The sequence below is a fragment of the Panthera tigris genome, chromosome A3 (genome assembly GCF_018350195.1).
Source record: "Panthera tigris isolate Pti1 chromosome A3, P.tigris_Pti1_mat1.1, whole genome shotgun sequence".
Lineage (NCBI taxonomy): Eukaryota > Metazoa > Chordata > Mammalia > Carnivora > Felidae > Panthera > Panthera tigris.
The window spans coordinates 128,436,114-128,449,210 of record NC_056662.1 but is presented as its reverse complement, the minus strand read 5'-3'; the positions used below and the strand labels follow the sequence as shown (position 1 = coordinate 128,449,210).

General features: G+C 48.0%; 1 protein-coding gene across 2 annotated transcripts; it reads left to right on the top strand.

Annotated features, from left to right (window-relative positions):
- Positions 1–6,342: 6,342 nt before the first annotated feature.
- On the top strand, positions 6,343–10,776 carry LRATD1 (LRAT domain containing 1). Of its 2 annotated transcripts, none has more exons than XM_042982475.1 (2): positions 6,343–6,578; positions 7,567–10,776. In XM_042982475.1, exon 2 carries the CDS (start codon positions 7,603–7,605, stop codon positions 8,479–8,481), a length of 879 nt encoding a protein of 292 aa, XP_042838409.1. In that variant the 5' UTR covers positions 6,343–6,578; positions 7,567–7,602; the 3' UTR covers positions 8,482–10,776. The 2 variants fall into 2 exon arrangements, with proteins under 2 accessions (XP_042838409.1, XP_042838410.1); XM_042982476.1 differs by having other exon boundaries at positions 6,343–6,648.
- Positions 10,777–13,097: the final 2,321 nt, after the last annotated feature.

The following is a 13,097-nucleotide window of genomic DNA, read 5'->3' as shown; positions in this document are numbered from 1 at the left end:
CCTGGGACATACTGCCCTTTGGGTGTCTGTGGAACAGCCCCAGGACATGGCTTCTAGGATGTTGGATATTTGGATCTGTAGTTCAGGAAAGAGATGGGGCCTGGAGATTTCCATTAGGGAATCATCACACAGAAATGTGACGCAAGCCAAAGAAACAGACAAGATGATGCAATGAGAGAGAACGCATTGAGAAGAAAACCTAAGAACTCTAAGAACAGAATCCTGAAGAAAACCCATACCGAAAGGACAAGTTGAAGGAAATGAGCCCACAAAACATCATAAGAACAACAGCCAGAGAAGTTGAAAGGAAACCTGGAGAGTGAGATACAATGGAAGGTGTAGAAAAATTTTATCTCAATAAGGAGGAAATAGTCTGCTGTGCCACATGCTTCGAGAAGGCAAGTAAGATAAGAGCCCAAAAGCACTCATCAGATTCAATACCAGTGGATCACTGGTCCCCCTGGTAGGAGCTGTTTGGCAGAGTGATGGCGCAGGAGATCCCTGTGGTAGGTTGGGATACAATGTGTATTGACAACTCCTCTAGGACAGGAGTGTATCTCAAAGGAGATGCATAGTCAGGGGACGGCCTTAAGATAGGAGAGAATAAAAGTGTTTACACGCAACTGGGAAAGGAGCTAGGAGAAGACGTAGGATTATAAATGAAGGTGAAGCAAAGAGGTGGGAGGTTCTTGAAGAGACCTAAGGAGACGGCATTCAGTGCACAGGGGTGTGGACTGATCTTTGCCAGAAATGGGGCCGGAAAAAGAACTATACCACAAGGAAATCAAGCAATACAAAAGGCAGAGAAACTGTGCTTTGCAGGACAACCCAAGAATGTCCATCATCAATCAATCGCCAAAGGAGGAATTAACCATCGGGGAGCAGGGTTTCCTTGTTGACTCAAGTTCCTGCTCTAACCACAGCCTGTTAGACAAGTGGACTGGGGTGTGGGAGTTTAAACAACTGAAGAGAGAGAGTAATCCTCAGCTCTGCCACACAGCTATAAGACTTTTTAAAAACCACTTGACTTCACACACCTTTGAATGCAAATGGATACATTTACCAGTTTAGTATACCCAAGTCTAAAATGAGCCTTGCTTCTGTTAGCAATGGACCACAGAACGTCTACAGAACATAATTCCAAGTATTTATCCAGAGCCTACTCTTCTAGGGCTTCACTGTACCCCAAAGAATAAGAATAATTTCTTAAATTTGAGAAGTGCTTAACCGGTGGTTGCTCTGCTGCCTCTAGAATGCTTGGAGAGACTGTTTAAAATGCAGATTCCCAGAGCGCATTCCAACATTAGGTTTCCCGAAATCTGGGGTAGAGCCTGCCTGCAAGTCTGTAGTTCTACCAGGCTCCTGATGATGCCAGAGGACCATTTGGAAACCCAATACTGCTTCTCACATAGCAAACCTTCTCACACGCCGTCTAATTCTGAGCCTGGGCTAGTTTCTGGGGCACTCCGATGGGTGAAAGCAGAAACAAAACCAAACACTGCCAGCTCAGTAAATAAAATGGTGATCATTGCTCAGGCACGCATTGAGTCAGGCAAGGTGTCTATAATGATTGTGTGCAATGCACTAGACCCCAGGCTCAGCAAAGGGATTATAAATTTGAACTAGATTTGTGGCTTTTCCTCAAAGAATTCTTAGTCCATTAAGGAAGAAAGAAAAGAAAATCAACCAATGATACTAGTTTAGTTTGAAAAGTGTTTTGACACATCCGCCACATCTCAAGATGTAGGCGAGAGGACAGACGCATGTCGGGGGTGGGGACTGATGCTCGAATGGGTTATAAATTTTCATAGATGGTAGATGCGGATGGCAGGGAAGGACCTTCGAAACGAAAGGAAAAGCCAGAAAGCATATGTGTAATAGTGACCCAGACCTACCCAGAGCTCTACCGTCACTGTCATATGGAAGTGACCCCGTGCAAAAGGCATGGACTCTCCTAAAAATCTGAGAAGAACACCAAGAAACGACTAATACTGGGCTGAGATATCTTTGTATCATCCACATCCAGGAGCATGTTCAACCCACAAGTGCTACAAGTTTTTCCCAGAGGACATCTATGAGTCTTCAAAGGCAAAATGATAAGAAGCCACTAAAAACATAGGAAGGAACTGGGAAAATGTGACAGTGTGGAATCACAACTTAGAAGAGGGCACCTCGGAAGAAACGGGAAGTGAGAGCATGAGCACATACAGAGGGGTTAAGGGGAAGCAGGATTCTCTTTAGTCTTAGCTGCAAGGGGTTGACCCTGCCGTTTGTGTGGTCTAGAAAAAAAGTAGAAGGCAGGTAAGATAGGCACATGGAGGTGAATCTAGAGAAAAAAAAAAATAAGTGGGAGACATGGGATAGTACCCAGAGGGGACTGGCGCATCCATTGTTGATTTCCTTAAATCCTGGGTGATGTGAACATGCTGAGACACTAGGATTTCCATCAATGGAAAGTGGATCTTCAGAGTGAGAACAGACACTAGGGGAAAAAGGGAAGGGGAATAGACGATTTGCTGTTCAGAGGTATTTCTAAAATAAAGAAGGGTATACCTATCAGGATAGATTCCTGCTGTAACAAATAGAAAACATTTTGGTGGCTTTAACTCCATAAGATTGGTTTCTCCCTCACATCACACTTCGGTACAGAACGTTTTAGAGGGGAAGTCTCCTGCTGTCCGTAGTCATTCAGGAACCCCTGCCTCCTTCCATCCAGGGGCTCTGCCATCGTTTAAAGCCTCAGATTCTCCCATGGATCCTCTACATACAACCCAATGGGATAACACAGGTGTATGGGAGATCATGTTAATGGTTTTACTTTCAGGGGCCAAGCCTGGATGTGGCTTACTAAAATTCCACCCATATTCCACTGGTCAGACTCAGTCAGATGGTACCCATCAAACAGCATAGGCATACAATTTAGCTGTGTGCCCAGAGGAGAGGAAATGGGATTGGTGAAGCTGTGCTACTGTCTCTGTCCCAGAGGTGCAAAGTGTTCTTTAGCCAAGGTCAGGGTGGGTATGTTGGGTGCCTAAGGTGGTCAAGGACAGGGAGAGAGTTCATGAAAGGCTAAATGTTAAGGAAGGACATACAATTAAAGGTTATATATATATATATATATATATATATATACACTCTGCTGTACATATTCTTCACACAAGAAAATGTTCATTTACAAACAATTCAAAATACTGCAGGACACAGGATGTGATCCGCTCCAGGGCTTGCACACAGAAATCAATACAGAGCTTTAGATGTTGAACTAGTTTCGGGATAGACAAGGCTCTTACAACCTCAAGAACGAAGCAGTCCCACACCCCAACCAGGGACAGCCTTGGACACCCCATCTTAGGTTAGCTCCTCCCTGGGTCAAAGGACAGACAGAACTGGACAGTTGTCCTAACAAGTAGGACATGGAACCCTCTTCCCTCATCTGCCAATGAGAATAGCTATAGGTAGCATTTATTGAAAGGTCACCATGTGCCATGAACTGTGTGTATGCATGATCGCACACAACTTAATGAGCTACATACTATTTGACCACATTTTACAGTTGAAGGGACCAACACCCAGCAGCTCCAAGTTACCCAGATGGAAAATGTTGAAGGAAAATTCAAACTAATTGGCTTCCAGAGTTTGTGCTTTTGATGACTCTATTTTTCTTTTGGAAAACTACATTTCCTCCCTGCAAAAAGGCAGGATGGGGTGAAGAATAATAGACAAAACAATTAGCAAACAAGATTTTGTGATGCAAATAAAAGCTAAGGTTTTTTGATAGTGAACTCCATTGAGTTGACTGGCCTATTTCTTGGTTTATTATCTTTGTTGTTGCCAAAAGCTACAAAGAATAGATGCATGTTCCTTACTATACGTTGACTCATCCTTTTCCATATCTCAGAGTCAGTGTGTTCTCTGCCTTATATTTCAAGGTGGGCTCTCAGGGTATTTCTTCTCCCTTTGATTACTAAAACTTTAAGGTTTTTTTGGTTTTTTTTTTGTTTTGTTTTGTTTTTTGTTTTTTGTGTGTGTGTGTGTGTTTGGTTTTGTTTTTTTACCCCTACAGAAGGGGACGGAAAGGAGATTCAAAAAGTTGCATGCTGATGTTTTAAACTTTTGGCACTATATTTTGAAGCCCTGACAATATTTTTTGTTCATTATCCTTTAGAATGTTGGGATAGTAAGCAAAGAGGAACCACCTGCTTATGCTGTAGTCTGGAACAGTTATGTGATAGGACGGCTAAGACAGAACACGGCATCCCAGCAAATACCTTGTGAATGTGCACAAGATTTGATCCTGGGATGGACAGGAGGTTAAGAGAGAGAGAGAGAGAGAGAGAGAGAGAGAGAGAGATTATTCAACAGCAAGTGCTGAGGTACTTTCAATGACTCCCTCACCTCCCTCTCAGACACCAGTAATGAACTCTTCAGATATTCCCTCCCAGAGATCACTAAGTCCAGTTCATAACCGGACCAATGACTCACTTCTCAATTTCGGAGGCCACTTGTTCAATTCCCTTGACTTCAGGGCCAAAACCAGTTGTCTATCATTTATAGAGAGTATAAAAAAGGTCATCACAATCTGTGGTCGGTTCCAAGGATGGCAACTTGTATTCTTATAACTTGCACATGGCCAAATTTCTGAAAGAGATTTACCTACATCAAATGTATGCAGATGGTCATTTTAAAACCATTTTTCCAGCTATCCGTATCAAACATCTAATTTTGATAAATCACTGTATTTGAAGATTATGGGATAAACAGAGACCTTCAGAAAGCAGTTGGACAGTGCTTAAACAAAATTGCCTACCAAAAAATAAAAAAAAAAAAGGTTTTATAATGTGTGTCAGTGCTCAGGTAACTTCTCTGGGACACCAGGTTTGTCTTATAAAACAAGATATTTTTTTTTTTTAACCCAAGGAACAGTACAGACAGGTTAAAGATCGACTTTGGAGTTCCACAGACCCTGGAGAGATTGCTGTCAATGCTATTTGGGCCTCTGTTTTCTCATCTGTTGTGGTGCTTGTACCAGAGAATTCTCTCCAGAGGCATTAACATTAAATCTCACCTACTTAAACCTCTTAGCATAGTGTCTATCCACTTATAAGTAGCCAGTACATGTTGGCTATTTCCATTTTTATTATTGACGATGGAGCCCGTTGTACAGCCGGCATTGTGAAAGACGTCCGGAATACAAAATTGTGTAGAGCGCAGGCCAATCCTCCTGTCCAATCGTTCACTTTGTAAAGAGCAAGAAATTGAACACAGGTTTACCATTAAAAAAAGGGGGGGAGGTTAGAGCTCTAAGAGTCTATGCCAACTGCAAAGGGCGCACAAAGAGGAAGCACCCTAGTCTCCCTGGGGAAAGAGTAGGCTTCACAGAAAAGCTTTCAGAGCCCAGTCTCGAGAGTAGAACCAGATGTCTAAGTGTTATAAGCTTTTTAAACTGTCGCTCTAGAATGTCCTATGTATGAAAGTCGTCTTTCCACATCCAATATCCAGAACTCGTTCATTCATTAACATTCCATCCAGAAATGCAATCATTAATTACTGCTGGACACCCTTCTGCCACGAAACCAAACAAAAATCCCTAAACGAAGGCAGTTCTGGGGCTTGGCCGTTGGCATTGGTGAAGCTCTCCTTTCATAGAAAATTGCAGCCCAAATCATAGGCCCAGTTAGGGAAAGGGCTGGCCAAGGTTCAGATTTTTCAGTAGCATTTGTCAAAGGTGCTCCTTTTAAACCGGGCGCCAGTGCTGGGTCAGCGGTTTCACGCGGATCCGAGAAGAAGCTGACGCCGTGGGCACAATCTGCAAAGCATCCGTGCCGGCAGGGAAGGGGTCTGTGGGCAGATCAGCCTACGGCCGTCGGGCACCGAGACTCCTGGGGGCCCTACCAGGGCCCAGGTGCCCGGCTCCGACAGCGTCGCTCCCCGCCCCGGGCCGCCCTCAGTGCCTGGGTACACGGGGGTTCTTCACCCGCAGACCCAGCTTCGTCGCTGGAGTCTGTACTCCCAGACACAGAGCTCGGGCCGTCAGTCACGACCAGCTAGGAAAAGCCGGGGGGCGACGGTGGTGGCGCGCAGCGGCGCCACGCAGCGGCGCCGCGCCCCTCGCACGCTCCCCGCGGGTTGTCGCGCCTCCACTCCCGGGGGCCGTGCGCGTTCCGGTGCACCGAGGCCGGGCGGGCCGGGGCGGAGCGCGCGCTGGAGACCCGCCCCTGCTCCCCTCCCCCTCTCGCGGAGATTGACGCGGCCCGGGCAGCCGCCCCAACCAATGAGCGCGGCCCGGGGCGGGCCCTGGAACCAGCTGCTCCGGCTACTTAGAGTCTTCGGCTCCGCCGTGGGAAAGCAGAACGGAGTCGGGAGTACCAGGTGGACCGGGCACCCCAGCCAGCCAGCGCGGACCGGCAGGCGCACGGGCACCGCGCCGGGTACCGCACCGCACCGTTCCGCGCGGGGCAGAGCGGAGCCGCAACCCCACGCGCCTCCCAGGACCCACCAGCCACCGCCGCCTCCGCAGCACCCATGGGGACCAGGAGACTTTAAAGGAGTTTGGGGTTTCGGGAGCAGGGAAATCACGGGTACGGAGAGGCGGCTTTCTTTGCCTTGGAAACGGTTTTTCTTCGTCCGACTGTTTGGACCCTGTGCCGGGTAGGAGGGAAAAGGGGTCTTTTGGCTGAAAGTGGACCTCCCTACTCAACCCACGCCCACACCCGCACCCGCACCCGCACCCAGACACCGCACTGGCTCCCCCCATCCTTCCCTTTCCTCTTTGTTAGGTTATTTTAGACAGAACGGCCTCGCCCTGGCGCAGCCCGACTGGCCCTGCTGGGGAGAAGGCAAGAGAAGTAAGGGGCGGAGCGCACCTGCTTGTGTGGGCAGGTGTGCCCGGGTGCGTGGGTGTGCGTGCCCTGGCGAGCGTGCAAGCGTGGGGTTAGGATTGTGTGCGAATGTGGGAGTCTGAGTGTGCCGTCGCGAAGGTTCGTCATGGTGTATATGTGACATTATCACATCGATATACTCGCCTGTCTGTGCCTGGACTCCCAGGTGAACAAGCTTTTGCCGGTGTCGTGAGTGCCTGCGAATGTGCCCGAGTGTCATTGTCCGAGGCGCTGTCAGGGGAGGAGTACGACCTAGCGCAAAACTGAGAGGGGGGCTGGCGAGGGTGGGGACAGAAATGTGAGCGCAGCTTGCTCCAAGCTCTGAGGCCCGAGGCGCCCCTTCTTCCTTCCAACCTACCCCTCGGTCCTCTCCCGGGTGTCGGTCTTCTCGCTGCTAACAACCGGCTCTGTCGTCCCCACTGGGACCCCTCGCGCCTTCCCGCTGCCTGCCTCTTCTCTTGTGGGAGTTGTACCGGGTTCCCGGATGGGGTCCGAGGCTGTGTGGTGGCGTCTGCTCCTCCCCGAAGGACGGGTGGCTTCTGCACCTGTCCTGACGCTGGGGAGGAGCGGGTGACTCCAGTGCCGGCGCGTGGGCGGGCGGACGGGCAGGTCCCAGGGGCACTGCACGTCCCGGGGAGGGGCAGCTGGACTCTGATCGTGTCTCTGCCTCTCGTCTGTGCTCCCGCAGATCCCGGCTCCTGGCCCTCGCCTCGCCGCGTCATTGATGGGCAACCAACTGGACCGCATCACCCACCTCAACTACAGCGAGTTGCCCACAGGGGACCCGTCGGGGATCGAGAAGGACGAGCTACGAGTTGGGGTCGCCTACTTCTTCTCGGATGAGGAGGAGGACCTGGACGAACGCGGCCAGCCCGACAAGTTCGGCGTGAAGGCCCCCCCGGGCTGCACCCCGTGCCCAGAGAGCCCCAGCCGCCACCGCCACCACCTGCTGCACCAGCTGGTCCTCAACGAAACTCAGTTCTCCGCCTTCCGGGGGCAGGAATGCATCTTTTCCAAAGTGAGCGGCGGCCCTCAGGGCGCCGACCTGAGCGTCTACGCTGTCACCGCGCTGCCCGCGCTCTGCGAGCCGGGCGACCTGCTGGAGCTGCTGTGGCTGCAGCCGGCGCCCGAGCCGCCCGCCCCCGCCCCGCACTGGGCCGTCTATGTGGGTGGCGGGCAGATCATCCACCTGCACCAAGGCGAGATCCGCCAGGACAGCCTGTACGAGGCGGGCGCGGCCAACGTGGGCCGGGTGGTGAATAGCTGGTACCGCTACCGCCCGCTGGTGGCCGAGCTGGTGGTGCAGAACGCCTGCGGCCACCTGGGCCTCAAGAGCGAGGAGATCTGCTGGACGAACTCGGAGAGCTTCGCCGCCTGGTGCCGCTTTGGTAAGCGGGAGTTCAAGGCGGGAGGGGAGGTGCCGGCCGGCACGCAGCCCCCGCAGCAGCAGTACTATCTCAAGGTGCACCTGGGCGAGAACAAGGTGCACACGGCCAGGTTTCACAGCCTGGAAGACCTCATCCGCGAGAAGCGCCGCATCGACGCCAGCGGCCGCCTGCGAGTGCTCCAGGAGCTCGCCGACCTCGTGGACGACAAGGAGTAGCCTCGTGGGGGGGCCACCTGCGCCTCCTGTCTCCCCGCGCCCCGCTCCCTTCCCAGCACCCGGGCTTCCTGGCCGGCGATCCGCGACCCCCGTCCCCCCTCGAGCGCCCTCCTGCGGCGGCCGGTGCCCAGGCTGCACCCTCGCACCCCTCCGCAAGTGGCCGAAAGTCTCAGGAACTGGCCCCGGGACGAAAGGGCAGCTGTGCGCGCCTGGCTGAGCCCCCCCCCCACCCAGTGGTGGTGATGGTGTTGGGAAACCCAGCGTGCGCTTTCCCCTCGAGTTGTAACGGGGGAAAGGAGAAAGGGCTGAAGGGAGCAAGCAAGGACGTGGCTTTCCCCACAGGTCGCTAGTCAGTGACTGTCACCCGACCTCCTATAAAGGGACCATCACCGCCCCCAGTGCGCGCACACAGACCAGTCGGAGGTGAGAAATGATCTTTCCAGGGCACAGTTCACCTCCCGTATGAACGTGTCCCCAGATTGCAGGATTTCCAAGAAATCGAGCCTGTCCCTTAGGCACTTGTGAATAATTCCACAAGAGAGCACTTTGGGACTCCGGGTTATCCCGAGGCTGCCCGGGACTTTTCCAGCTCTCCAGCCCCAAGTCTCCTGACATTTGTATTCCAGGCTCCGGGCAAAGCTGTAATGTTTGCTTCCAGTCCTTTCCACCGAGGGAAGCGACCGCCACCCCCACCCCATTTGCCTGTGAGTCTCCCTCGCTGGCAGAAGGGAAGCCTTCCTGGTCCCGGGAGGAAAATGGCTCAGCTGATTTGGTGAGGAGCGCGGGCCCCGCCCCCGGCAAGGAGAAGGTTCACCTGGTGTCTGGGAACTTGAATGTGTGGAGACGGCCGCTTGTTGTTCTTAACCCTAGTTTGCTCCCTGATGGGGCTGCATTTCAGAAAGAGTCCTATTTTTTAAAGGGTTGGAGGAGAGAGAGAGAGAGGAGGAAGATATGGCAACATTCAAGAAACCAGCATTATTACAACACCATAGCCAGAATATTTAGTTTGGCTTTTCCTAACATAGCAATCTTAGACGGTGGGGAAGTGGAAATAAAGTTTTAAAAGTGAGAGAGCAGTTTTCCAACTATGTCAACAAAGCCTATCGTGTTGATGTTTTTATTGACCATTTTAGCAACATGCTAATAAAATTTCAAATTGAAATTTTTATTTTCATGGCTTTAATCCATGATAGTTTAAATAGTGGGGGCCATTAAGAGTGGATTTAGCTAAGAGCTTAGCTAACATTGCCTTTTCACTCTATTTTTCTCAAATCTTATGAGAATTCTGTTTTTGCATATTGTAGTTAATTTTAGGCTTGAAACGGCAGTCCTCGTAATGGTGAAGGTGTTAATCAATGTGTATGTTGTACTGAATTTCTGTCAGTTAAGGGGTTCACTGCTTGGGTGGAAATTGCTAGCGGGTTCAATGAGGTTTCTTTTCCCCATGTTGTATACCATTACCATTTCACATTTGCATTTCTTTTTCTTCCTCTCCCCTTGATGTCCTTAAGAAAGGACTCTAGAATCGGTGGCTTTTTCCCTTCCTCTTTAGCCAATCCCACAATTCATTCCTGAAAACCAGAAAGAACTTGTAGGACCAGGGCAAATGTGTGTGTTTTCCAAAAACTTAAGGCCGTTGGAAACCCCTTCCTTGGCCAAGGATGTACCAACTTCGCTCCCTGTGCTGCAGCCCCAGCCTGACTGACTGTTAGACACCTACAGCATCTACGTCCCTTCCCAGGGAATTTGTCAAATAATGGTGTTTAGCTAATTGTGGCAAGCAACTGCATTTTGACAGCTGTGATTTAGTTGGACAAATATGGCCAAAGCCAGTTTCTTGGCATTTCAAAAATAATGCAATAAAAACTAGTCGAGGTTAGCTGAGACTGGAAATGCCTTTTTTCATGGTGAAATGGTTCATTTCTGTTTTGGTTTTTTTTTTTTGTTTCCACCTTGGATTCATTCCCTGATCTTGAATCAAAAGGTCAGATCAATGAAATATGAACTAGAGTATTTTTCTTAAGCCTATTGAGTGATTTATTTTTTAAAAAATGTTTAAATGCATATGCTTTTCTTTCAGCGCATACAACGGCAAAACTTTTGTAATAACTAACTTACCTTTGCATGTATGGGGAACTAAAAGTCACTTAATTCCCTAACTTATTCCTCTTTCAAATAGCAGATGGCAGATCATAAACCGAAGTTCTTTATTGCGTCTACCTTCTCCACATTCTTTACTGTGTCCTCCCACTGTATCTTGGCTCTCTGCTGTATTAAACACCATCCTGAACACTTGTTCCAGCAGAACTTCTTGACATTTTGTCCTCCACCTGTCACTCAGAGGGTGGGGCTTAAGCAAAAGAAATGCATCGGTCGATCACACCTAATACTAACATTTTATTTCCTCTGATGGCACATAGTCTGATTTTTCTCTTACCGAGACGGTCACTATAAGAACAGAGGACTGGCCCAGCACCTTTATACTTTCTGAGACTCGACTGTCAGTAAAAGTAAGAGTTTGGCCGCCAAAGTAGCATTCGTTCCTGTACTGGTCTGTCAAGGACTGGGTTGATGGTAAGACTCGTACAGATTCACAGTAGGAGAACACTCCTTACAGAGGGGACCCCTGGTCCATGTTAATAACAGCCAATGGCAAAACAATCCTAAGCATCGTGCACCACGGAGAGGATATTCTCAAGATACTATCTAGTAACTTTCTCCTGAAAAAGTGTATTTTGAGGGCACTGTTAACGGTGTGAGTGAAACCAAATGGGTGGGTGTTCCTTTGAAAGATGCCATGGGCATACTTGATTTTTTTATTTTGAGTGAATGGAGGATCCCCGGATTTTATCAGAGTTCTAAAAATTAAAGCCAGAAGCCCCCTAACATTTTGATAGAGGTCAGGAATTTACTTTTGGTGGGAGTTCTCCTCAAGAGAACGGAGCTTCACTGTACTTTTCATGATGCTGAGTGTGGCCGAGCTGGAACTGGGTTCCACCTGCTCTCTGGTAGAGAGGAAACCTACCCTTGTGCCTCTGTTGCTTGTCCACCTTCAGAGGCTGACCCTGAAAAAGCAAATACTAAAAAAGAATGAACGTTTGTACTCCGAGGAGTGCTTTGCTACAGATTTTGTTATTAAAAAACAAGCAAAAACAAAAACAAAAACAAAAAGCTGGGGAGGAGGAGAGAGGATGGGCATACTTTAAACAAAACCAGGTCTGAGCTAAATAGATACATATATATATATATATATATATATATATATATATATATATATATATAAAGTTCCTCAATATTTAAAAATTTAAATCCCAGTCATGACTGTGTATTATTAAAAGAAAGACTAAATATGGATTTACTAGCAGATAACACACATTTGCACCAGGTTAGAACATCAAACGCAGAAGCAGCTGTAAGACCAATTATGTGACATGATTTTACCACCTTTAAAAAAACATGTTTGATATTTATCTTCCTCTTTGTGTCGTGTTTCATGGTGAACACTTTTGTTTGAATAATGATTTTTTTTTCAGAAATGCATGCCATTGGTGTTCACAAAATAATGAATTAATCTGAATAATCAGTATATCCTAACAGTCTTCAAACATTACCTTATTGGTTAATTACATGTTTATATGTTCTTTCCTTCCCTAAGAGTTCAATCTCTTAGTCATCGAATAAATGGAGCAGAGTGGAATTTCAGTGAAATTAATACCAGAGGCACAAACATCATAGAGCAACCTAATTTCCTTTTGTCCATATGCGTACCTTCAAAGCTTTCTGCTTTCTTGCTTTTAAACAGGTGAAGAGAGTCTTGTTAAGTTTGGCTTTCAGACATGACTTGCCACACGGATAATGGGTTTGTAGGTGAAAAGTACAGACTTTCAGGTTTCTAGAAACACGAAGAACTGTGTTTAGAAAATGGTTAACACCGAACTTGACCTTTTTGGTTGACAATTACTAGCTATTGGCAGAATGTGTGTGTGTGTCTGTGTGTATATGCATATATATATATACACACACACACAGACACACACACACACATTTACACACGGACATCTGTGTACACATACACATTTGCATATACACATATACTTACTACACGTTTACATAATGCATGCATTCCATCTGTGTCCGTAGATACATTCCTACCTACAGCTAGTAATCGTGTTTTCATTCAGAGATATACACAGACGTGTGCACACACAAAGATTCTTTAAGACCAAATGGAGAGTGACTTGAGACCTACAAAAACAGGTGACATTCTCTAGGGTCCTCACAGCTAGTGAACAACTGGACAGCCAGCTGGCCATCCCTGAAACGGAGCATAAAGAAAAAGAAGAAAATGTGGGAGTCGCACTTAGTTTTGTCTCAATTACAGAAGTATATGTTCCTTGTTTCTCTAACTAGAAAGACTTAAGATTCAAAGGAAAGCTGCAAAGATAAGAAAGTAATTACAAAATAAGACGCAAGAGCAAGTGGGAAAGCTGGAACATGATAAAAGAAATGAATAAGCTTTGCAACCGGGGACGCCTATTCTCTAACCAAAGGCAGGAAAGCCGAGATCTTATTTTCTGACCATTTAATAATTTATAAAATCCCCTTGATGCCATCAC